Genomic DNA, 27,563 nt, shown 5'->3' with positions numbered 1-27,563 from the left:
AAATAATTTGTAGCCCAGGATATAGCTTAAATTTGACCAAAGCCCTCTGTGTAACATAAAAAGAAATTTTATTGTTTGTGTACATTCATAATACTGGAAACATTTTCCCTCCAGTTTTTAAAATATTTCTGATATGAGTAGAGGAATAACATTGACTTTTTTTTTCTGGGTGAGCGGTGTTTGCTTGTTTCTCCTACTGAAACAGCATTTAATAATTGTTCAGCCCTAAAATAAGAAATTGCACGTGTCTATCCATACTTCTCTTCGCGCGTTGTCGCAAAATTTCCTCTGGAAAGAATTAAGGCTGCGGTAAATCAGAATAACATGTACTTAAGGTGTTTTTTTAAACCTTGCAACCAATATGCCTGACCTTTAAGAGGCAGTTGATGAAGTGTGATACTCATTCTTGTTCTACAAATACATAGGAGATGGTACTGAATTCATAAAATCAGTAATTGTTCTTTTTGGTTATTTCAAGGATCCTGGAGGATTGAGAGAATTCTGGGTTCAAATTGAGAAGTGTTTGTAGATAGCATTCAGGACTGGCTATTTGAATAGAAGTGGTACGCAGGGATATGAGGAAAAAGGCAGGTGATTGCCAGTAGGTAATAGAACTGGATTGCAGGCACAATGGACCAAACAGCCTCCATCTGCACCATAACAATTCTGTAATTCTGCAGTGATTGTGTCCTGGTCCACTTGAAGCATTTTTTTAAAAGCTGATCTTTTTACTAGAAGCTTTTGTTTAGCCACACCATTCTAAACCTTTCTTTCTTAGAACTGCCTTCTATGTTAAGGAAGACACCATCGCTATTCCATAGACACACAACTTCAAAATTAATATTTCATGCACAAATATTTATTGACTAAGTCATACAGTATGGAAACAGACCCTTTTGGTTCAACTCCTCCACGCTGACCATGCTCCTGAAATAAATCAGCCCAATCTAATGAACGTGGAATGTAAGTTTACTTATTTTCAAAATAAGTGTCTCCTTGCTAACAGGGTCTAGGAACACCCTGACTCATACAAGTTAAATGAATATTCATACTATTATTGCATAACTTTGAACTTCAATATCTACATGAGAAATTTCAAATCGAGAAATTTTTCCTTTCTTCCATTTTGCTGACAAGTAAGCTCAGCTGGTACAATCACCTTTTCAGTTCAGATATCCAGCAGTGTAGTCTTTAACTCATTTCTCCAGTAAGCAGGTATTTTTGTATCCCATCTCCCATTGTCTGCCAGATAATAGCACTAACTGTTAAACTGAAGACCAAGTTGCTGCTTTTTTTTTTGTTAAAATGGTTGTCCCTACATCTGTCCCAACAGGATTTGATTGTCGTTGTGGAAATCTTTTCTGTGGACTTCACCGCTACTCTGATAAACACAACTGTCCTTATGATTACAAGGCTGAAGCAGCAGAGAAGATCAGGAAAGAGAATCCCATTGTGGTTGCTGAAAAAATTCAGAAATTATGAACTGCTGTATTGTAGCAAGACTTTCAGTGGGAAAATTGAACATGGTATCTTGAAGAGCCCGGCTTAAGACAAAACCTGTTTCTGTGCAAACAAATAGGCATGAGATTGGCAGATGGTTGAGTCAATGGCTTGCTGCTGATGGAAATTTGCTTTGTGGTACAATGAAGAAAACTGTATTATCAAGCATAGAAACTTAACCAGCAAAGGAACAAGGTGAACTGTACCATATGAGCATTCCTTTCTCAGCAGGGGCCTTTTGACTGTGCCTTCTGTCTTAGTAATCTACTGAGATCAAGTCTGCAGGGAACCAGGCCAGTGTACCCATTTATGTGCCTGTAGGTACCTATGCCCCTTTACAGAAACTTGAGTAATGACCTCATTGGCATATTCCATTTTTTTTAAATGAGTTGTGAACTTGTTCTGTGTGTTTGATCTAGGTGATATGTACCTCTTTTCCCCTCAGGTAATTATCGATATATTGCACGCATCTGGAGTTGTGCAATACGCTTGAGAATGAATGATGGACTTAGAAGCTACCATGGTATACAAGAGAAGATATTGAAATCAATCCAATAAACTGATTTCATTTACCTCTGTTAATCTTAAAATCTAAAAATTGCAAATATCATACACTGTCCTGTGTATCATGGCTGCTTTTAGGTCAAATAAAGGTGCATTCACATAGGTAAGTATAGAAATGCTATTCATAACACAATTTCTAAAAAGGTATTTTTTTATGGGTATTTAGGGCAAGTGGGAAGTTAGCCAAAGGGGTCATTACCCAGACAAGTCAGAGGGACAGTATCTCTTTTTTGGTTAGTTTGCTGTGTCCTGGGTTTACTGTGATAGATTATATCAATACAACACAACCTACCTTTTTAATATAAACATATGTGTGGAAATCTCCACACCATGGCTTTAAAATGACAGGAAAAAAACTACCCAGGCCTGAAAAGTTTGACCTTTTCAGTATTATCAAAATGGTCTTTAATGAATTTTGAATGAATAGCATTAGTTCTATTGGAGCCAGATTTATTTTAAATTGAGCCAAAATCAGAGCAAGAAAAAGTGATTCTGCCTCTAATGAGATGTGACACTGGTTCGGGTGTGGTCCGGTTCACTGCACACTTCAAGCTGAGCTACGTGCAAATAAATTGCAGTGTTGCAGTCTTTTACCAGTTTTCTTTTAGTAGCTTTTTCTGCTTTGATAGTTATTCACTTTGTAACAATGTACAGTTTAAACTTGTAAATGGGTAAGGGATGTGGTGGAAGACATGTATTGATGACTGAGTGCTTTGGGTGCTAGTTGTGTGCTTTTTTTTTCCCCCCTCCATTATTTTCTGCCTTTCTCCTTAATGAAAGTATGATATAAATGATAATATATTGTAGTTTGCTTGAATTGTGGTTTTAGTTATGTTAGTTTAGCTCTGGATTTCTGAAGTTTTGACCACATGTTATGCACACGCTCCAGTTGTAGCCTTTCACTGTGTATTGCACCAAACCAAGAGACTGATCTGTTAGCATTGTATCAGCTGTTGCTTGCTCATCTGGATACATGAAAATATGGGGGAATTGAATTGAAATGTTGACCCAACCTCCAACTTTGTGTGTCAAAATCTGATCTCTTGCAATCCCATTGAGAATGATTTGTCAAATTCATTGTTTGCTTAAAATGGAAGTACATTCTTGTGAAGTGGCCATAATTGTTATAATCCAAGGTATCATGATGGTTAGTAGGATGTCATTAAAGGTCAAAGCAACCCAGAACTTTTATTGTGTGGCTAGAACCTCCAAGCAAAATGGATGGTCATATTGGTAAGTTATAAATATCTTTCTATCCAAATTAGGATTATGGGGCAATTAAATAGAATATACTTCTGTTTTAAGCTGCACAAGATCCATGTTATAGCAAATTGCAAAGGTTTTTGTGGTTTGGTCAGATTCCCTCCTTCACGAGTCTTACAGCTAACTTCAATTTTATTGAATCAAATGCATAAAATGACTTTACATTTTGTTGGCCTTTTGTGCTGGATTCTCAATGCATTAGAGAAGAATGCAAATCTAAATCTACTGTACTCTAATACACACCAGCAATATTAAGTAGGTGAAACACTTAATTTTTTTTGAAAACAAACTATAGCTCCTATGCAATTGAAATATGTACTCCAATCAAAATGACTTATTTTAAACTGCCAAATGCAACCAATAAAAAGCAGCTTCTTAACAAAGTTGGTTAATGTTAAATGTATTTACAGTATTATAGGAATGCATTAAATCAGATTAGTATTGCACCGCCCCTTTTCAAAGTTGCAACTTTTCAGTCTCATGGAATTGCTGTAAAATGTCACCTCTTTCATCCCAATTTAAGGTTCTGGTGATATATAAACTTGAGGGGATCACTTTGGACACCGGTTTCTTTGACAACCTTTATTCGGTCCATTTTTGGTTTTGTCTCCAGCAATCCAGGATACTCCTACAAAACTTTGTGACCTGATTTTAGTGGTGCACATTTTTGGTGTGATGGGGTTAAGTGTTTTAAAAGCAACCCCATTGCACTACTATTGACATTTACTACTAGTGCACCGTGCAATAGAGCTATACTTGTTGGGAATTACATACAAGTATGTCGTACCTCCAGATTTTACAAATGCATCGTGCATTTTTAAAAGAATTATGAAGATGTAATATTTTGCAAAAGAATATTCATTTTTTTGGATGGTGGCAGTATCATATCAAGTCAACTCTACAGAAAATTAAAGAATACAAACCAACCACCAAGTTTTATTATGACTCGTTCATTTTAAATCAGCGAATTTGCTTCAATGTAAGAGGTTGTCTGTCTTGAAGTAACCTTTCAACAAGCTTCTAAAAGCTGATTAAACAAATTATATTTGTACTGTATAATTTATAAATTCTGAGCCCGCTTATTTTTGGGTGTTTCACGTGCATTGTGATTGTGAACAGATGTAGTAGACACTCACTTGTTAATCACATTTTTTAACTATTTTGTTTTTCTTGTACTGCTTTCTCATTTTCCAATACCTAATTGGACTTGGTGTTATCAAGCAACTTGGTTATATATATCCTCTCTGAACTTCTGAAGATGTTGTCCATCCACAAAATGAATGTTGCATATGCAAACTAGATTAAATTTGAAAGGAATCTTAGCCAATCAAAGTACCAGTCAGTTAATTCACAATTCTTGTTTAATTGTGGCACCAATGATGAAAAAGAGACTTTTAACTTAAGTCTGATCCTTTTTGTTTTCTTTGAAAAATGTATTTTCCAGTAATAAGAAAGCATCTTAATAAAACTGCACAGAGGTTTTGTTCAGCACAGTTACAGTTTGAACTAAGTTCAGTTAAATCCAAGACTGTACATGGCACCTTTTTACTGTTGCTCTTGAACATCCTGAAGTGCGTTACGTGCAATAAAATACATTTTGAAGTGATTGTCTTGCTTATTCGCAACTTTCCAGAAAGAAGATGCGCTCAAACAGCAGCTGGATGAATAACCGTTTTTGTTTTGAGGCAGAGATGATTTTAAGTGGAATATTGACCAGAAGATGGAAAGAGCTTCCTGGTTGTCTTCAAAATGTGGATAGGATTTTTAATGTCCACTTGAACTGGAGACTAGCATTTGGAGTTGCAGTTCATGATCGTTTTTTTTAAAAAGATATTCTCTCCAACAGTGCTGCATTCCCTTGCAGTGTCGGCCTAAATTGTGTTGCAGTCCAGGAATGGGTTTGGAATGAATGAGTTTTCTGATATCACAAGTGTTGACCAGCTCCGTAGACTTCTCAGTTTGAATAGGCCTATCTCCCTGACTTTGTTCTTGTTAAGTTAGTCCTCTTAGCAATTAAATATAATTTGGCAATGTATAAAAGTTCAGCAAGCTGTCAGTATCAGGAATTGCTAAAATGTCATAATGAACATCATTTTTGTTGGTCTGTATCTTTTTAAAAAATATTAATGTGCCCTTTTCTCCTCATTGAAAATTACTTAGTGTGATATATTGTTTTATATGCTGGATGTCTTAATATCAGAATATGGTATGGAACTGACTTGCAAATTATGAAGAATTATAGTTTTCAGATATATAATCCCTTGTTGTTTCTCTTCAGATATTTCTATAACCTGCTTTTTCAGTCTTTTGACCTAATGCAATCATACCATCCCCTAAAAGACTCTAAAAGAATCCACATTCATTTGAGGGGGGGAAAAAATTTCTCTCCATTGTTGGCATTGCTTATTATCTCTGCTGTTGGAAAGCTGTTTTAACAAATTCCGCACTCCACCGTGATTAACTATCTGCCACTGTTTCATTTCCCACTTCTCGATCTCTAACTTGTCTTCTCTTCTCCCTGTCGTCTTGCCTTGTCTTCTCTTCTCCCTCTCATCTTGCCTTCTGGCCATACACCTGCTGCCACAGGGCATTCAGTAATGTCACTCCTTCAGCTGTCTGGGAATGGCCATTTGGACCTGGTGAAGATTTCAGAATAATGAATTATATGATGATGTAGTGGAATGATGTGTATTTAATTAAAAGAAGCATTTTTTAATAGCTGTCTTTCCATACACAGATTTCTACAATGCACTCTTAAGTAATGTAATTATGCAGTCAGGTCAACAAAGGAGCCAATTTTTTGACAATCTTCTTGAAATAGTAAAAGTTGCTGAACTTTTCATACACTTGCATTATTAATTTGCTTACTGGAACTTATTAAATTAAGAATAGCTTTTGGTAAATGAGCTTGCCCCCATGCATGTAAATGAATTCTGAGCTTTTTTTGGAATTGCTTAGAAAAAGTGAACCTGCAGCTGTTAGTATTTTTGCATTTAAATGCAAAATGAAATGGGCCACCTGTCTTTGCCTGACATGAAGATGGAATTTTATTCATGGAAAGATTCAATTGCTGAATTTGAGACTTGCATTAAATTTTATTTTCCAGTGACTAAAACTGTTGTTAATGATAGATACTGGCAATATAGTGAGATCTTACCCTCGTTTACTAAACTGTTCCGTACTGCCGATTCATGCAATGAGTTGAAACTGTGAAGTACTTGGTTATCTAATTGTTGAGTTTGAAATTCAGAAAGGTGCTGTTTTGCCAAGCATCTGTGCAAGTACTTACTCAAAATGCAGTGCCCTTGCATTTAAAAAAAATTTAAAGAATCTTGTCAAACACAACATGGTTACGTTTCAGATTCTCTTTTAAAATTCTAGTTATTTTGAGTAAGGGACATACAAGCACATACCTGTCCGTCAGACACCTGTTCAGGGTGTGAAATTTACATATTGTACATTGAAACTTATGTTATGCAAAGTTACCAAAATACTCTTGGGGAAAATTTGGGTTTTAGGAATTGTTGAAACATTTTTCAGCTTTTCTGAAATCCCTGATTTATGTACATGCTGCATAAATCGTATTGTGGTTAATTTTACCTAACAAGTGCTATCCATATTGCTTAGTATATAATTTGAGACATGTGTTAACATTGACAGTAGTTTTCATGTATATTTTAGGTGCAGCATTTTTTAACACCTCTGCATAGAATTTTATTTCAGTTCCTTGTATTTTTCAAGTTCTAACATCGATGAGTCTGTATGATCTTCTGAAGGCTAGATTCTGAGTGGAATTTTAATTGCAGTTGCTTCATGGCAGTGGAAGTGAATTGATGTGAGTACATGCCTAAGAATCTTCAAAGGTTGAAGTTCAAATTGTCTTACTAGAATCTTTTCCATGTTTAGATTGACAGTGCTGGAAGAAATACCTACTGCTTTTCTATGCTGACCAATTCAAACTGATTAGTAATGAAGTCTGGACACTTCATGCGTTCACTTAGCTTGGCTTGGAGACAACACTGAATTGAACTAGTGTTCCCTTTTGCTGTGATAAAATGTGGCAAATTTAGCAAATGAAATATTTGTGGCATGTTCATTGTTCTTAAGAACTTGCCTGATTCGATTTTCCTCTGTACTTCATATTATTCAAAAGGGCTTGGGTGAAAAGCAAGTTGATTTTCTGTACTTGGCTCCTTGATAGGAATATTAATGTTGTAGAGGCGCACTGCATGTTGGCTAGTTAGATTCCCAGTCACAGAATCTGAGGCAAGTTTTTTTTTGATGAGTAGTTTTTTTTTGTGATGAGTCACATAAATAAATGTTCAAAATGGAACCAAGCTTCTGTGACCATTTTGAACGTGGAAATGGATCTGTATATTTATTGGTGAAAATTGGCACTCCTTCTGCAAAAGCTAGTTGGTGATGTCTGGCAGTGGCAAAATATCACTGTATTTTGTTTGCCAGCTCATAACTAAGCAACAATAAATAAAACTACATTTCATGAGTACCCTGTTTTTAAAAGTTCTATTTTTTCAACAAGCTTCTGGTTTTAATTGCTGCATGCACTGCATTTTCTTTAGTTATTTTACAGTACATTGCATTTATTGTACATTAATTGTCACTACAACTCTAGGATTTTGAATTTGTACAGAGCACACTTTTATTATATTCAAGTAATACATGTTTCAGCTTGTGTTTGGAAATGTTGTAATGTGTAAATAAACTATTGTACAGTTATGAACACTATGTATAGTTCCTTTATTTCCCCATTTGTCTGCAAGAAAATTGCAACTAGTTTGTTTTTACTTGTTAATGGCCATATAATTAAAGTACTAAAATTAAAGTCATAGCATCTTGAACATCTAAAGGCTCAATCCATTCGATGCTATTATCAAATATTCCCAGAAAACCTTAGGCCTGATCTAAGGGAGGAGAGTGAATTGTCAAAGTTTGCTTTTTAATTATTTACATACAAAATGTATGAATTTACCATTGGTGTAACTGAAACCAAAAGTTATTGGACAGGAGTGTGATCTTGGTAACACAAACTGCTTACTGATCTATAAGTAGAAAGTGGTACGCTTAAGTATTGCATTTCCCACTTGAGTTGGGAATTATTTTAGAGAATTAGTGATTTCAATGTTCAGTTACTTGGACAAGGACGTGACACATTGACCATATACGTTTTGGCTCCATGGTGATTTTAAGCAGATCTGATGTGATGACTACCATTTTTAGCAGCAGGCATGAAGGCTCCTCTGATAGACTGTGGATGTTGGCAGATTACCTACATAAATCCAACTTGATGTTCAACAGTGGCTAGGCCAATTAAGTATACTTCCAATAATACCTTGCACTCTGACTCAATGAAGTGCTTCGTTGATGTAAAAATTTTGTTATGCAGCTTTAGAATTCTATCTGTTTCACAGTTGTTGATGAATATCCTTGCTCAATTGGTCACGCCTGCTAGAACATTGCGTTCAGCTTTCAATTGGCTTGCTAAAAAGTACAGTACCATTTCTACCTCCAAGTTCCCAGATGGGTAACAGTCTTCAATGACTGCACAGTTTAGCAACAAACTTGAGTTTGTGTACAAGTTATGTAGAGACTTCAGTGATTCAATAAGAGTAAACATTTTTATTTAAATTATTCTTCTATCATTATAAAACTTAAAAGCATTGCACATGCCTGTTATGAAGCAAAATTTGGCTTCAAACAATGTAAGATTTTGGCACTGATGAGCAAAAACTTAACCAAGAAGTATGTTTAAAAGGAGGCTCAAGTTAGAAATTCTAGATATTGAAATGTTCAGCTACTATGATTTAAGGAAATTGTGACTTGGATATTTTTGTAGAAGGAAGTGGAGTAGATTGGATGAGTTGATTGGGAGATGAGGAAAACAAGGAAGCTACAAAAGTGCTTTGCCTGTGATAGAGACTGTTACAGTAAAGATTGGCAGTCAGGAGGAGTACATTCTGAAGTTTTAAACAAAATACTGGATAAGGTTTGGCTTTTAGAACAGAGCAATGACTTTGCATTTCTTTCTCAGTTTGTTACTTTTTCCAACAGTTCCCATTTGATATCACAAAGATTTTGATTTAAAATAAAGTCCTTTTGAACGTTTGGTTATGAGTTGATTTTCATTATTGTTTTTGCCCAAAATTGTGTTTGTCATCTGATGCAAATATGATGGGCCAACTAGCTACCTTCTGTACCGCTTTTTGTTTTTTATTTATTGTTGTTCTTTCCGCAGTTTACCTTTTTAGACTTTTCACTTCTCACTCACTGCTTGCAGATTTGGATTCTGAACCTATGGGAGCTGTGGATTGTGTTTCCTCTTTTACTACCAAGTCCATCCGCAGCCTCATTGCTTTTCAATTTCTCAGTGTAAGGAAGTTACCATGAACGGGATGGGAGTATTAACAAAATCAGCCTTGCTGAACCTAAAAGCAAGCGTGCTTTGAGATGTATTTTAACTGATATACAATTGCTTCAGTAACATAGAACATAGAACAGTACAGCACAGAACAGGCCCTTCAGCCCACAATGTTGTGCCGACCATTGATCCTCATGCATGCACCCTCAAATTTCTGTGACCATAACAATTTGATGTTACTGGATAAATTAACTAGGAACATAGAATTGGTCTTGAATGTATATATAAAGTGATGGCTGATGTACTAGACTTCCCCGTTCCTGACCTGACTCCACTTCTCTATCTTAAGGGCAGTTTTATGTGATTCAAGGCACCTCTCAATTTGCCTGTTATTTTCACATGGCATGTTTCACCTAAACAGCCTGAATGCTCAGAATGTTTGATTATCTTGCTTTCTGTAGCTGGATAAAAGGAGTTTAATTGCATAATTGTGTTTTACTGTACAAGACATTGCTTTTTAAGCACAAATGCCATAATATCCTTTTTTAATATTGTCCAAATTTGTGTTTTTTGTTTTAAAATCACCTTTGCTAAAGCTATTAATTTGGAAACCAAATTGACAAGGACCTTGGGTCTTCTAATGTGAAAATTTGGTTTTGTATAAATATATAGGTCTGAAGGAATTGGTACTTGAATGTGTTCTGAGCCTTGATTAGATCACTAAATCTATGTTGAGATCTGACTAGGCACAGTCAAACTTTTTAAAAAGTTTGAAAGGTGAGATTCAAGGCACTTAAGAGAATAAAGCCGCAAGATTCCGTGGCGTTCAAAATCTAATTAAGATTCTACAAGGGATTCCAATTCAATATTGAAGACCTAGCTTTCAAGCTCCCTCAAAAGCTGTTTCATCGTTGACCATCTGAATAATTGCTCATATTTAGGTAGCTTACTCTCCCAATTTGGACTTTGCTCTCCAAGTGTTCTGGAAACTGCACTCCAACACTACTCTTAGGCAAAACTTCAACTTTTCACAGACTATTAGCTTCACCTAGCCTTTTCTGCTATGTTTTCTGAACTCCAACTTTGTTCAGTTGCACAAAACACCTCTTAACACCAGTTGATTCCAGAGTTGAGAGGGTTGGATTATGATGAGAGACTGAGTAGACTGGGATTATACTCATTGGAATTTAGAAGAATGAGGGGAGATCTTACAGAAACATACAAGATTATGAAGGGAATAGATACGGTGGAGGCAGGGAGGTTGTTTCCATTTGCAGGTGAAACCAGGACTAGAGAGCATCACCTCAAAATAAAGGGAAGCAGATGCAGGACTGAGGTCAGGAGGAACATCTTCACCCAAAGGGTTGTGAATCTGGAATTCCTTGCCCAGTGAAGTGGTTGAAGCTACCTCAGAATGTTTTTAAGGCAGGGCTAGATAAATTTTTGAACAGTCAAGGAATTAAGGGTTATGGTGAGTGGGGCAGGTAAGTGGAGCTGAGTCTCAGATCAAACATGATATTAAATGGGGAGGCAGGCTTGAGGGGTCAGATGGCCTACTCCTGTTCCTAGTTCTTACGCTTCATGCACCGTTACACTCAGCTGCACAACTAATGAATTGAGGGTTGTTTGGCTGAGTCCGCTGAATGCCTATTTTGAACTGCATTGTGTTGCTAACAACCTGTGTTCAAATCCTACACGTGTTGACCTTACCATTCAGGAGTAATACTAAAGACTGGCATCATTGTTCAAATTTGGTATCACTGAGGAGAGAAGATCATTAAAGTTTTGATATTGCAAAATAGCACAACTACACATTTAAGTTTGCGTAAGAATTTTAAAGTTCTAAATATAAAACGAATTTGCTGACAACACTATTTGCCAGTGTTGCAGAAGATATACATTGTATTGGGAATTAATATTCTATTATGTGCAAAGAATAGAAATTGCAGATGCTGTTGTCAATTTCTTTCTTAGTTTCTTTTCTGAATAAAAATGAATAGCTTAAATATAAAATTCTGCCTGATTTAAAACATTATTGCTAAAGTAGCTTTTGAAGATTTAGACTACAGATGTTGTGGCTGTGGAGGTGGGCAGCTCTCATTCTAAATTGCACTGATGGCTTTCAAAGCATTTTGAGAAACAAAGAAACTTAAATCATGTTATAATATGTAAGTTAAATGACGAGGAAAATCATACTGATGAAATGTACCAAATTCTGTTTAGTGCACATAATTAGGTCTTGCTTGGTGGACCCTTTCAGCTGAGTACTGAATTAAATCTTGATGGTATTCTGAGGTGGCAACCATGTAATATTTTTGAATGCTTCCACTATGCTGTAAACTTTATATTGAAATTAGAGTTATAAGACAAGAGGAAGAATATTCCTGGTGCAAGGATGGAATCAACAAAACAGCATTTCAGATGTCATAATTCTGTGACAAACCAATAAACTGCAATTGATTATTTTTTTTGTAAGACAAAATTAGCAAAGAAAGCTAGTCAATTTTTTTTCTTCTCTGACCTTGATAATTTTGAGCTGCTTTGTCAAGAAGGCAAGCCAAGTAGTTGTCAAATGCTGAATACATACATAGCAAAACGGCTTGGGTAAGAGCTGGGAAGTAAAGGATGAAAACATGCAGTTGCCATGAAGTGTGAGATAATCTACCAGAAAATTGAACCCTTGCCTCGAAGTCAAACCCCCATTACCATCAAACCCCAGAAATACTTTGCCATGTTAGTGAGTGCTGTACACTTCAGATGTTCAGTTAGTTTATGTGTTGTATGGAGCTGTATGTGTCTAATCCGCCCATAATTGTCTCCATTCTGCTGAAGTTCTTCCTGAGATTTTCTGATTTCAGTTAGGGGCACAAACTTAATTAGGAGTCATTAGCCAAAAGTATTCAACAAATGTCAAAATGAGGAGGGTTTTGTATCTGTATGTCCTCTTATTAACATAAGATAACCACTTTTCCAGTCTGGCTTTGCCTTTGTAAAGACGTAATTTTACACAGACCACAGTTGACCGTAAATATATGGAAGGTGGTTAATTTTATTTTTACATGTTTTGTTATAAGGTATCAGTGGTTGAAGGAGTGCAGGAATTGCTTAAAACGTGTTTGAGGTGTTCTCTGTTACAACGTCAAGAGTATACACATTATAGGTTCACCAAACATTGCTAGATCGATGGGAATGCTAAAGATCTGACATTGACCCTACATACCCTGAGGTTGTTGACTTGCTCGCTAAGCTGGCTTGTTTTCGTTCAGATATTTTGTCACCATGCTAGGTAACATCATCAGTGGAGCTTCTGAAGCAATGTTGTTCTACTCTGCTTGGGATTTATACTGTCCGGTCTGTTATGGTGAGTACTGTCATTTCTGGTTTTGATTTGTATGGGTTTATATATGGAGTCCATTTCAATGTTTGCTGATTTGCCTGTAGGAACTATGCCTCCAGGAATTGCCATGCGTGTCCGTTTGTCTTGGGCCACTATGGTTACTTTTTCCCAGTTAAACTGATGGCCTTCATTGTCTGAATATTCAGATGTTAAGGAGAATTCATCGTGCCGTTTTGCTGCTAGCTGATCATATATTCTGATGGCTAGTTTCCTTCCTTTTGGTCCAGCTTTCTGTCTGTCCCACAACTTTTGGGAGTTGTTGCATGGTGTGGGAATGGGGTCTTTTTAATCCTTTTGTTGTAAAGTGGCTGTGAGTTTGTGGGCTACCATGATTCATAGTGGTCTTTGGAGTCTTGTTAGTTCTGATGTTCCTGATATAGGGCAGTGTGGTCAATGTGTTAGGTTGTACTGTGTCCTCCTGTTGTTTTGTTTAGGCATCTGTGGATGGAGCTGTGGAGATACAAAATCCTCGCTTTAAATGGATATCAGTATTCTTCTTCTGGGCGTAGTTTTGGAGTATTGCAGTGCATCCTGGCCCGTTTTAAATAGTGTGTTAATGCAGCTTTGTTTGTGGGTGTTAGGGTGGTTGCTGTGGAAGTTGAGGATTTGATCTGTATGGGTTGCTTTTCTGTACACCTGAGGTTTGGAACTCCCTGTTTGTCAATCGTTCTATTTTAACATCTAGAAACAGAAGTTGATTGGTTACTACTTCCCTTGCGAGTTTAATTCCTGTGAATATGCTGTTGATGAGGTGGTGGGTCTCTTCTAGTTTGTTACCTTTTTAATAATGACGTGTTGTCTATATACTGGATCCACAGCTAGGCGCAATGAACTCTCCTTAATATTGGTGCATTCAGACAATGAAGGCCATCAGTTTAACTGGGATGAAATAAGTATAGTAGCCCAAGCCAAACATTAACACACAGGAATTCCTAGAGGCAATCAACAAACCAATAGAATTGGATCCCACACAGATCAAAACCAAAAATGACAGTACTCACCATTATGGATCGGACATTATAAATTCTGAGCAGAGTAGAATAACGTAGCTTCATCAGAGGCTCCACTGATGTCACTAGCATAGTGACGAAACATCTGAACCAAAACAAGCCAGCTTGATGAGCAAGTCAACCACCTCGTCCGCAACCCGAGCTACAGATCTTTGCTAAAACTTTAAAGCTACACACCCTAACCAGGCCTTCAGGAATAAATGTGTGTTAATGATTATTGAAAAAGTGGTAAACGTCTGTGTTGGCAAAACCCACAGCTAATGCTGTCAAACAATGACAAAATCATTTGTTGAAGTTAAAAATTAGAGGAGAATGTGGCAATATAAAAGTAGAACTGAATGCTGTTGTGCACATTTTTAATATGCAGCATAATACATTTACATCATTGAATATTATAGAATCTCAACTAATGTGAGGTCTTGTTTGCACCAATGTTGGATCTGTACTGTGAACACTGCACTCTGATATTGCACTACCCAGCATTATTTTTGAGGTTCACATTTTTAAATGTATTTTTAAAATCACCAAATCACTTCTGAATATGTTGTCAATTTTATTTTAGCCTTAGTCACGATTGAAGGAGAAAATTTGATCTACAAGGTGTAAAGAATAGGTGGAGAATTGCATCTTGCAACATGACCCACATAAACGTGACAAAATATTTAATTCCGTTGGTAAGGTGATGATTAGAGAATATTTAAATTCAAGCTGTGAACACTTGCTCTTGCTAAACTTTTTAACTGTAGCTTAAATCCAATGTTTTCATAATGTATGACCTGATGGGATCCATATTGTGCCATCATCTGTGAATTTCTTAGCTATTGATTCCCATGTGCTCTACTGCTACACAGATCTTAGGCACCGTTAAGATAGAAATGAGACTCCAGTACAAGCGGTCTCCATCTTTCTCTCTGAATATACAACGAGTAGTCTGTTAGTAAGCAGCCTGCTAGTCAGCCAGTCACCTATGTAGGTAATAGGAATCTGAAGCATATAACCCAGATGGATTATGGGACCTAGTTCTGGGATGTCATTCAGTGTATGTAGTTAATGAGCCACTATGAACCAGATTCTACATGGCATATTTTATGTGGACTAACATGGAGAAAACAACAAATGCTTCACCATGCACATAAAGCATCGGCTGACGATTCTAAAACAAAAACTTTGAACAGGCTTTGGATTTAAATCCACGTCCTATTGTGAATAGTAAATTGCCTAACAAGCTACACTGTAGGAATACAAGAACCAATACCCAACAATAATACTGATCAAAGGCATTAATGTGGCTCTAACTCATTCACCTAAACACTTTTTTTTAAACTCATGTTGTTTGCGGGGGGGGGGGGGGGGGGGGTGCTTACCTCACAGTCTATACCTGATAGATCTGTCCAAATTCAGCTCTGCTAAAGAGTGAAGATTATATTAGTATTTACATGACATTTTGTTCCGATCCTTGTGATCAATACCAAGGGGGACTACACTTATTTGCACAACCCTGACTTTTTTTTAAAAAAAAGACAATTTCATCTATTTATAAAAGATGGTCCCACAATCCAAACTAGGATCAGTATAAACTAAATAAGAATCAACAGACAAATGACAATCAATAAAATGTTACATATTGAATAGCAGTTCCAACAAAGTCAGGGTTGTCCAATAAAGCAAGATCTATCAGCATATATGGCAGTAATTTCAAAGCACAAAGTCCTTTAGACCTCAGAACTTAGGTCATTTCAGATTTCACCAATTAATGTGATAGGATACAAACTCATCTTCCCCAGAACACTTGCCTGGGGTCCTAATTTACTGGTCTAATGACATGATCACCAAAGTCAGCACCTCCATGTTAGCCAAAGTGTAGCCAATTGCTGCCTTGTTCTGGTGCTGTATCCTTCCTTCTAAAGATCACTTTTCAGTCCTAACCAGTGCAAACTGAAAAGTTTTGACTTTGTCTCTGTTTTTAGGAATGATTAAGTTCTATATAGTCAATCAATTACTCGGAGATTATAATTTAACAATTGACATTGGTGACTGCAATCTCTTTTGTAAATAGATTATTTTTTGATTAAATGCTAACATCAACAATAACCTAGCAAATCACAAAATATGCTACTGAGCACAGGAAACGTTAAGATAGAATGGTTAATAGCTCAGCCAAGAGGGAATTTAGAAGTGCCTTAAAGGAGGGAAGAGAAGCAGAGGTTCGGAGAGGGAATTCCAGAGCTGTGGGCCATGGTAGCTGAAGAAATAGTGACCAGTGCTGTCACAATTAAAGCGTGGCTAGAATGGGAGAAGTGCACGTAAACAGATATGGATAGGTTGTGGTATTTGTCACTAGTAATCCAAAGCTGCTAGGCCAATGTCGGTCTGTTTTGGTGCAGCAGTAGTGCCCTTACCTCTGAGTCAGGTCGACCAGATTCAAATGCCACCTGCTCCAGAGATGTGATAGAAAACATCTGAACAAGTTGGTTAGAGAATAGATTTGCAAGTCTGTAGCAGATTGTGGAGATTGAAGGAGCAAAGGCCATTGAGTGATTTGAAAACGGACAATAATTTTACAGTTGCTAACCTTGTCATATAAATTAGGTAGCTGCATGGATGGTCAGTTTACAGGACTTTGGTACAAATCATGGCAAGGGTAGTAGAACTTTGGATGACTTCAGGTTTAGAGAGGATGTAGGAGGCCAACCAGGAGTAGGTTGAAATAATCAGTCTAAAGTGCAAAAGCCTTGATCAGGGTCTGAACATCAGATTAGCTGACACAAGATGGAATAGGCCAATGGTACAGTGGTGGAAACGGGCATCCTTTATGATGGTACAGACATGGTCCAAAGCTCACTTGGGGTCACACATGACATAGTTTGTGAACAGGCTGTTTCGAGATTGGACAGGACAAAAGAATGATTTTGTGACTATGTAAAGAAAACCACCAAATTTATCCAGAAATTAATTTTAAATTTAAAGCAGAAGTAAATAGGATGGGAAATTTTGACAGGAGCAAGACCTCAGTATTGCAGATATTTAAAGAGGTGTGAATGGTTTTGTACATATTAGGTTGTTTACTGTGAAACTGTACAGTTTTTTGAAAACGAATGACGATCTACCAAGAATTCTGCCTTTCATATAATAATGAACAATACCAGCTCTTTTTTAGACCGACAGGCAGCAGTGAGAATTTTTTAAAAACCAATATTTTGTGCATCAGTCCACACTGCCCAGAACAGCTATGTTTTGACTGCTCATTGAACTGGTCTGAAAAACTCTTCGTTTCAACCTTTATTTAAGATGAAGACTGTTATCTTCCTAAAAAATCATACTGAACTGAGAGTCTTGACATATTTGAGTATCCATTTTTATCTTTAAGTGGATTTGAAAATTGTCTAAGTTTTTAGAAGTAGAATTATGTTATAACTTTTTGCTGTAAATTGTGACATAGTATTCATACAATATTGTAATTAAGAATTTCTTCTAATATTCCTAAAGTTTTTAAATGTTATGATCTTGCATTTAATGCAAGGACCCAAAATCAAATAGAATCCTAACTTAAGAGTGCTAGGATTTTATGTGCTGATATTGATTTGCCTATGTACATATTATTGAATCCCCACAATGTGGAAACAGGTCCTTTGGCCCAAACAAGACAACAACAATCCTCTGAGCTCTTAAACAAGTTTCTTCAGGGAAAGGTCAAGCAAAGTGGTGATGAGGTAGAGAGTTGGATGCCGTCATTGGAAACTGATACTGCATGTTTGGATGATATCATTATGGCTACATTTAAACTGCATTGGCCATCTATTTGCCCATTGCACTAACCTGATCATGTCTTCCTGAAGTTTTGTTACAGTCCATCACAGTTTGTCAAGTCTCCATTGTTATCAGCAAAATCCAATAATGTTTTATTTAGTACAGTGTAAAGTTCCTGTATACATCACAAATAAATTAGGATCTGATGAATTTAAATATTGTGTTTTCTGTTTTGACCTTTTTCTAAATCTAGACTGCTCTATCTTTCCTTGATAGATGTGGGATTTGAAATGCAGGTAATTTGTGCATTTGCAACATTGTTTCTAAGTGATCAAGAACACACCACGTCTAAGAACATTGCCACAAATTTGCAGTCTTACTCCGAGACCCCACAATGCCTTGTACGTTCGATTAAATTTATTGGGGAAGCTTGGTAAGAGTTTTTAATTAGGCTGTTTGCTGACAGTGGGGTGCAAAATGTATTGTTTCTCAAAACTTAAAGCTCTCATTTTGATCGTCAAAATGCTCAATGTATGGTATAACAAATTAAAGATTGCCTCATTTGAGGTTTTTTTAGTTACTTGCTGATCTGAGGCTTTGTAAGAAAACTAGTTTTTCATGAACGTGATATCCTGAATCTTTACTTTCAAAAATTGCCACTAGAAGAATCTGAATTTATCTATAAATTGATTGCTTTCTGCATTGTTATCTAATTTTTCCACTGTCTGTCAATACTGTTCTGTGAAGGCTAAAAGCTGAAAATGTAGCTAACTGCTAACTTGTGACAAATGAAGGAAACTAACTTGCTATCCAATTGTAATGTGTAAGCGTGAAATTGCTACCATGTATAGTGCTGATTCAAAATGCTGCCAAAACGAGATTACACGAGCTGCATTACAGAAAGTTACAACTAATATCATGGTGCACAAGTAGACCACTTAGTTGAACTGCTCGGTGTCTACATTTATGCTCCTTACAAGCCTCCACCCACCCCTCTCACCTGTATATACTTCTACACCTTTCCTTTAATGAAGTATCTCGCTTTGTCTTAAAGGAACTAATATTATTTGCCTCAATGAGTTTAATGGTAGTGGGTTTGACGTTCTAACTACTCTCTGTAATGAAATGTCTTTGATTTCTCCATTGTATTTATTTGTACAACCCACATTATGCCCCATATAGTTTTGAACTCCCCACCAGCGGAAACATTTTCTGTACACCCACTTTTGTTCTTGCACTTTTATATTGTATTGAAGATATTGGAATATTGTTGGCCTACCAAGCTGGTAAGGGGTTCAGGATTGGCAGGATGATTGGGAGTTGAGGCTGAGAAAGGGAAACAGCTTGAATGATGGTGCACACAGCAGGCAAATTTCTAGATCGTACTGGCTGCCATGATAGGCAAAATTTAATCCCTCTTACTGTGTCAATTTGGCAGATATTTAATTAGGACAGAGGGTGACGGGTGACCTTTTCTACCTCTGCCACAATTAAGGCCCGTGGATGGCTTTCTTGTATGACTGCCACAGCTGCCGGTGTTAGTAGGATTTGGGTTCTTCATGCAACCTTTCTGCTACTGACCTGATGCCTAGTGCTGGAAAGTTTATGCATGTGCATTAGGGTTAGCATCATATAATCATTAACATGTCAGAGAAAACTCATACCGTTGTGTGTGTGTGTCTGTCCTGACTCTTTGAAAGAGGGATCCCATTAGATCCACTCATCTGCTCTTTATCTAAAAGGCCTTCAAGTATTTATCTATTTCTCAATTGTAGGTTGCTTTTGAATCTCGTTTCACCACCCAATAAGACAGTATGTTTCTGATTCTAATAACTTAATGTAAATAAAAATACTCTTCCATGCTGGAGTTCTTTTCTTAATTACCTTAAATTTTAACATACCTTAATTTTAAATCTGAGATTGCTTAACAAAAATGTATCTACAATATCAAGAGATATAGCCCAGAGGCAGCTATACAGAGTTAGGCCACAGATAAACCATGTTCTCATTAAATGGTGGTACAGGCTCAGGGCTAAAAGGCCTACTCCTGGGCGCATAAATCTATGACCTGTAGCTACCAACCTTCTGACAGATAAAGCATTTTCTCCCCAGTTACTCTAGGAAAATCTCTCAATTTTGAACCTACAGTAATTCTCTTAATTTTGTTTTGCTCCAAGATGAACAATCCCAGCTTCTCTAGTCTCTTGATGGTGGATGAGGATTGAAATGTTCATTATCATATATGGCTGACAACACACTGTTCTACTGTAATGCTTTCTCTTGACTTCTCTTTTATTGCTAAATTACCATACTGTTTATCTACTGCTACTTCTGGACAAAGATAGGGCATTCTCCAACACTGGGAAAGAATTAAGTAGAAGTGGCAATGATGTTATTCATGAAAGTCCACCACTCTGATCCTGCCCATTCTTTGTTCTGGTAATAAGATTGGGGAAAACAGGCAATGAGAATACAGTAAAACATTCAGAGTACAGTAACAGAGCCACTTATCACTATGTATTATTGTGACCATTTCAATGGGTTGTATTTGCTTTGATAAAAAATTGAACTTGAACATCTGTATTGCTGTTTATAAAGCGATAAAATCTTACGGACATTTTTTTAAAAGACATTTTGCTATTTCTATGGAATATTCAGATGAAGGGTCATGCAACTAGAAAGGAAATCAGCATTAAATGGACTGGACTGTGTATGGACTAAAATGACTGATAACATTTTTGTTATACGTAGGTAACCAAAAAAGACTCAGGGCACAGCAGTAGATGTTGTTCACTTGGCTTTAGTAAAGCTTTTGACAAATTTCTACATGGTAGACTAATTAGTAAAATTGGATCACATGGGATTCAGGGTCAGCTTACCAATTGGATACAAAACTAGCTTTACTGTAGCAGACAGAGGGTAATGGTAAAGAGATTTTTCAGACTGGAGGCTAGGGACCATCGGTGTTCCACAGGGATCAGCACTGGACCCTCTGTTTGTCATTTATGTAAATAATTTTGATGAGAATGTAGGAGACATGGTTAGTAAGTTTGCAGATGACACCAGAATTGGTGTTATAGTGAACAGTGAACAAGGATATCTCAGGTTACAAAGAGATCTTGGCCCAATTGATCAATGAGCTGAGGAATGGCAGATGGAGTTTAACTTAGATAAATGTGAGGTATTGCATTTTGGTAATACAAACAAGGACAGTAAGGGTAGGGGCCATGGTAGTGCTGTAGAACAGACACCTCTGGGTTCAGATACATAATTCGTTGAAATTTTTGTCACCAAGTAGAGTAGTTAAGGCATTTAGCATGCTTGCCTTCATTGTTCAGACTTTGAATACAGGAGTTGGGACATCATGTTCAGATTGTACAGGACATTAGTGAGGCCTCTTCTGGAGTACTGTGTGGGGTTCTGGTCACCCTTATTAGAAGGATATTATTAGACTGGAAATTTACCAGAATGCTGCCAGGAATGGAGGGTTTGAGATACAAAAATAGACTAGAAAGACTGACTTTTTCACTGGAGTGTAAGAAGTTGAGGGGTGACCTTTTTTGAGATTTATAAATCACAAGGGGCATCGATAAGGTGAATGACACAGGTCTTTCCCTAGGGTGGCGGAGTTCAAAACTAAGGGGCATATCTTTAACATGGAGGAAAACTTTAATAAAAAGGGGTAACATTTTTTAAAGATAATGAAATGTGAGGCTGGATGAACACAGGCCCAGCAGCATCTCAGGAGCACAAAAGCTGACGTTTCGGGCCTAGACCCTTCATCAGAGAGGGGGATGGGGTGAGGGTTCTGGAATAAATAGGGAGAGAGGGGGAGGCGGAGCGAAGATGGAGAGAAAAGAAGATAGGTGGGGAGGTAGGGAGGGGATAGGTCAGTCCAGGGAAGACTGACAGGTCAAGGAGGTGGGATGAGGTTAGTAGGTAGGAGATGGACGTGCGGCTTGGGGTGGGAGGAAGGGATGGGTGAGAGGAAGAACCGGTTAGGGAGGCAGAGACAGGCTGGGCTGGTTTTGGGATGCAGTGTGTGGAGGGGAAGAGCTGGGCTAATTGTGTGGTGCAGTGGGGGGAGGGGACGAACTGGGCTGGTTTTGGGATGCAGTGGGGGAAGGGGAGATTTTGAAGCTGGTGAAGTCCACATTGATACCATTGGGCTGCAAGGTTCCCAAGCGGGAATATGAGTTGCTGTTCCTGCAACCTTCGGGTGGCATCATTGTGGCACTGCAGGAGGCCCATGATGGACATGTCATCTAAAGAATGGGAGGGGGAGTGGAAATGGTTTGCGACTGGGAGGTGCAGTTGTTTATTGCGAACCGAGCGGAGGTGTTCTGCAAAGCGGTCCCCAAGCCTCTGCTTGGTTTCCCCAATGTAGAGGAAGCCACACCGGGTACAGTGGATGCAGTATACCACATTGGCAGATGTGCAGGTGAACCTCTGCTTAATGTGGGAAGTCATCTTGGGGCCTGGGATAGGGGTGAGGGAGGAGGTTGTCTCTGCCTCCCTTACTTGTTCTTCCTCTCACCCATCCCTTCCTCCCACCCCAAGCCGCACCTTCATCTCCTACCTACCAACCTCATCCCACCTCCTTGACCTGTCCGTCTTCCCTGGACTGACCTATCCCCTCCCTACCTCCCCACCTATACTCTCCTCTCCACCTATCTTCTTTTCTCTCCATCTTCGGTCCGCCTCCCCCTCTCTCCCTATTTATTCCAGAATCCGCACTCCATCCCCCTCTCTGAAGGGTCTAGGCCCGAAACGTCAGCTTTTGTGCTCCTGAGATGCTGCTAGGCCTGCTGTATTCATCCCGCCTCTCACTTCATTATCTTGGATTCTCCAGCATCTGCAGTTCCCATTATCACTAACATTTTTTAAACACTGGTTTATGTGGAATGAAAGTAATGAATGCAGATATAGTTACAAATGTCTAAAAGACGTTTGGATAAGTTCATGAATAGGAAAAGTTGGAGGGATGTGGGTCAAGTGCAGACAGGTTGGACTAGTTTAGTTTGGGAATGTAGTTGTATTGAAGGGTCTGTTTCCATACTATGTGCCTCTATAACTCCCATCTGTAAAGTTACTTCTAATTTCCAACCTTAATGTGTTGGTATTTTATTTCCTTGCCACCAAACCATTAATGTAAATTTAATAGCCTTTTGTTGTAGTTGGTTTAGGATGAATGAGTAATAGGTGATCAGTATGTGTCAGCTAATAATGGACATAAAAGGGCCAAAAGATATGCAAAGTCCAAACAGCACACAGTACCATAACTCGACATGACTTTCTGGCTGTCCTTTCAAGAACCTGTCTTTCTGTTGGATGTAATAGAGGGCTGTATGCGTGAATTTAAAAAAAATACTGAATCTCTCAAGCTGCTATTTAAAAAACCATAAAATACAACTAGATCAAAAGCAGTGACTCTTATTTTTACAATCATAACCTCTCCACCATTATTTATGTCATTTTGGTTCAGTTAACATTCTTGCCTCTGACTTCAAAGGTGTCCCACTATATGCCTGAACCTAAGGGTGTACAGCACTGTTGCAGCTGCTGTCTTTCAGAGGATGATGCAAACCAGTGCAAAGTCTCCTTGCTATGTTTTCTCTGACTCCAACATCTGCAGTTCTTGCTATCTCTCAGTGCAAAGTCTCACTGCTTAAATGGGATAAATGATCCATTCCATTATTCTTTAGGAGAGCAGATAGATCCAATGGTGTCATAGTCATGATGTGGAGGTGCAGATGTTGGACTGGGGTGTACAAGGTCGGAAATCACACGATACCAGATTATAGTCCAACAGGTTTGTTTGAAAACACAAGCTTTTGGAGTGAAGCCGCTTCGTGAGCTGAAGTGAGAAAGAAGCAACAGAACACAATTTATAAATAATAGATCGAAGGTGACACAGCTGATGAGGATGTATTAAATAGACTTAATTTGCTGTTAAAACCTTCTAATTGATTAAAGATTTAATTGATTAATATATATGTAAATCCCCAAATTTATTTCAAGTTTGCCCAGAGAGAACCAAAGGTTTTCAGTGTAAGGAACAGGTGGCATTTTAGGTCAGACAATACATGTTGGGTGTATAGAATCTGTGTTTTTGCTTGGAGTCGGATTGGTTTTATTTCTAAAGTAGGAAACTATAAAATTCCACACTGACTATGAATTGTGTGCTTTTTAAATAAAATAGATTGTACCTGCAATTACAAATTCGAGTGAGTCAGACTGTGTACATATGATGGAGGATCCATGTGAGTGTGTGTGTGTGTGTGTGTGTGATGGAGAACATTTATAATGTGGTGGGGATCACGAATAGGGCAACATGAACCCCAGATCCCAGTTGAGGCCATCCTCATCGGTACCGAACTTGGCTATCAGCCTTTGCTTGGCTACTCTGCATTTTTGTGTATCCAGAGGTATCCTCAACTTCCACACAAACACGCACTCTCTCTTCCTCACACTCGCTCACTCATGCATTCCTTCCCTCCTCCCCAACTCTCCCTGTCTGTCTGTCTGTCTCATTCTCTGTCTCTTTCTCCACCACCGCCCCTCAGCCACACACTAATCTATGGGTGAATTTGTATTTGCAGATAAAGTTCTAATTTCAAAACACATTGGCAATTCAAAACTCATTCAATCGCCATTCAGATTATCAACAATGTAAATGCTGATTATGCTGGCAAATAACTAAAGTCTATGCCTATTTCATGGTCTTTGCATACTTTACATTTACATTTAAACCTGATCTGAATGTATTTTGAATTTGGTTCTTTCAAGTCTTTTGTCAAATGTAGACTTGCCAATTCTTCTTTTAAGGAATAAAAATCCTTGAAGGGTCATTTTTTTGACTAGTGTTTTTCTGTGAATTTTGCTAAAGAAGTGATATACTTTTTAAGGTTTTGTTGGAGATCATTGCCCTAATTCAAATTTGGGGCTTGAGTGTTGAATATGGAGTGGGATGGGAGTGTGTAGTCAGCCCGTTGGCAAGTCTGTATCCTGTACAGCGAGTTCCGAGAGATTTCATCTTGCAAGTGTTACTTCAATATCAACAGTGAAGTTCTCACTCAATGACATTATGAAACGGCCAATAGGTGAAAATGGAAGTTGGGACAGAAGAGGTGGTTGCAGGGAACGCAAGGAAATGTTACTTGATCAAAGTTAAGGTTTGAGCAAAAGGCAGGACTGTGGGATTGGTGATAATTGGGTTAGAAAGGTACAGAGCCCAGAGAAGCAACTTCAAACCGAATTGATTAAACACAACAATTGCTTTGTATGATATAATTAAAATCCATTCAAACATATTAGAATTGCACATATTTATAATTGTTTTTTTCAATTATGGCCCAAAAGCAGTGCAATTTACACTTTGCCTGTTGTAAATGTAGCCAAATGAAAAGTAGAGCTGAAAACAAAAAAAAAAAGTTACGAATAGAGACATAAACATTGTTGTAAAGATAGTATCAAACTGTGGGCAGTACTGCTGCAGGAGGGCTTCAGAGGCTACACTGCATTAATACACTGATTTCACAACCAACTGCTTTGATCTTTCGGGACACGTTATGGATGACATGCACTTTACCGACTTAAAACTTATCTGGGTATCCAACTTTGGATGCATTGCTCATGGGCCAAATATTGCTAAAGTACAGGCCTGTTCTTGCTCTATATTCATAAGTGGAGAGAGAAATTCCGTGTCAATGGTTATTGGCTCTATGGCTTACTGATTTCTAGCTTGCCCCTGAGGACCTAACAAATTCAGAAAAAATAATGTTTTTTTTAAGGTTTCCTTGCTCTTGCTGCCAATCAGAGATTGTTTGGGGAAATTCATAGAATCCTGGAATCCCTAAGTGCAGAAAGAGGCCATTTGGCCCTTTGTATCTGCACTTACTCTCCGATAAGGGTCCCTGGTGGATTCCAGTTTAATTGGTGTTTAAATGGGATGCAAAAACAAAGATCTGGGGATGTTTGTGCATAAAATGTTGAATGGTAGACTAAAATTAACATAAAGCAATTAACTTATGGTATCCTGAGAACTATTAGGCACTCTTGTCAGAGTTCAACTAGAATGGTATCCAGGATTTAAACATTCTGTCCTGACTCCGAGTGAAGGGTCGACTAAACTACGGATAAGACTTCAATTGATCGTTCGATCTTACCCTTGCTTCAATTTTGATAATTTAACACTTGCAATCTCTAAATTTTAGCTTGTGTCTCAAGTCAAATATTTTCTTTACATCAACAATAATGCAGAATTATCTAGAGTCTTCAATGTAATAAGCTTTACGCATGTAATAAAACAAAATTCAACACTGCACCATTCAAGATTAGGCGAGATGTCCAAGGGTACATGTCTGGTTCACAGATGCCCTCTAGGAAATTAAATCTGCTATCCTTACTGGATCTGGCCTAAATGTCAGTTGACTTCTATATGGTTGACTCCTATTTGTGCTTTGAAATGGCCATAGCAAGGCACTCAGTTCAAGGGCAATTGATAGGGTTCAGAAAAGATTAACAAGGATATTGCCAGGGTTAAAATTGTTTCAGAGATAGTAGGAACTGCAGATGCTGGAGAATCTGAGATAACAAGGTATAGAACTGGATGAACACAGCAGGCCAAGCAGCATCAGAGGAACAGGAAGGCTGACGTTTTGGGCCTAGATCCTTCTTTCTGAGGGGTCTAGGCCAAAACGTCAGCCTTCCTGCTCCTCTGATGCTGCTTCGCCTGCTGTGTTCCTCCAGCTCTACACCTTGTTATCTCTGTTGCCAGGGTTGGAGGGTTTGAGCTTTTGGGAGAAATAGGCTGAATAGGCTGTGGCTATTTCTTCTGGCATATGGGACTAGATTCATTTAGAATATCTGGTTGGCATAGGCGAGTTGGAACCGAACGGTTTGTTTCCATGCTGTACAGGTCTATGATCCTATAATTAAGGAGGGGCCATAAATGCTGGTTCAGCCAGTAGCACCTATATCCCATGAACAACTTTTTTTTTAAAAAGCGCCAGATTTATACAGAGCAACTTAAGGATGTAAGGAGAAGTAGTGAGACAAAGTTAAAGGAAATTCCAGCATCTAGCACTTTTCAACATTTTACATATCTGGATTATGTTTCTTGTCAGCCTTACTCCACTGGAAACAATTTTAGTTTCTTCACTCTGCTCCTGATAACTGAAAGTCTCACATTCTACAATGATACCATTTACTTTTCATTGAACAGAATCCAGCATATTAATTATGAGGATAATGGCTAACAGTAAATAAATGACAAGGCAATCATGCCATTTAAATTAATGTTCCCAAAATATCATTTTAGGGCCATTATTAAATTGATAGTTCAGATTTATTTTAGGATATTTTAAAGTACTGTAGTGAACCTTAATTAAAAGTTTATTTTTATTTCTTGATGTCTAGATATTATAATATTAAATTACAGCATGCATTGCCGCCTTCAAACAAAATGTTATCAATATTACAAGACTAAACTAGAATGTACATTGAATTCTAGAATTTGTAGTACAGATGATAAATAATAGATTAATGGGTTAGTTACTTTCTCGTAAATGCATGATACCTTTGCTGTAGGCTTCACCTTGTTTTAGTATGATACTTAAAGCAAAAGTACTCTTTTAATATAGTGAGGATCTTTAAATTTGCTGTTATACATTTATCTGTACTTCTTTTGATAATACAGAAACGC

General features: G+C 37.7%; 1 protein-coding gene across 4 annotated transcripts in view; it reads left to right on the top strand.

Annotated features, from left to right (window-relative positions):
- The window catches only part of LOC125465703 (AN1-type zinc finger protein 5-like), a 29,430-nt gene extending 21,362 nt beyond the window's left edge, over positions 1-8,068 (top strand). For all 4 annotated transcript variants that reach the window (XM_048559444.2, XM_048559443.2, XM_048559442.2 and 1 more), the window contains one exon: positions 1,334-8,068. In XM_048559444.2, coding sequence (XP_048415401.1) covers positions 1,334-1,482 — 149 coding nt within the window. In that variant the 3' untranslated portion in view covers positions 1,483-8,068. The remainder of the gene's footprint in view (positions 1-1,333) is intronic.
- Positions 8,069-27,563: the final 19,495 nt, after the last annotated feature.

Source organism: Stegostoma tigrinum, chromosome 30 (genome assembly GCF_030684315.1).
Source record: "Stegostoma tigrinum isolate sSteTig4 chromosome 30, sSteTig4.hap1, whole genome shotgun sequence".
NCBI lineage: Eukaryota > Metazoa > Chordata > Chondrichthyes > Orectolobiformes > Stegostomatidae > Stegostoma > Stegostoma tigrinum.
Note: the sequence above shows the minus strand (reverse complement) of the source record. Positions and strands in the feature narration are given on the sequence as shown.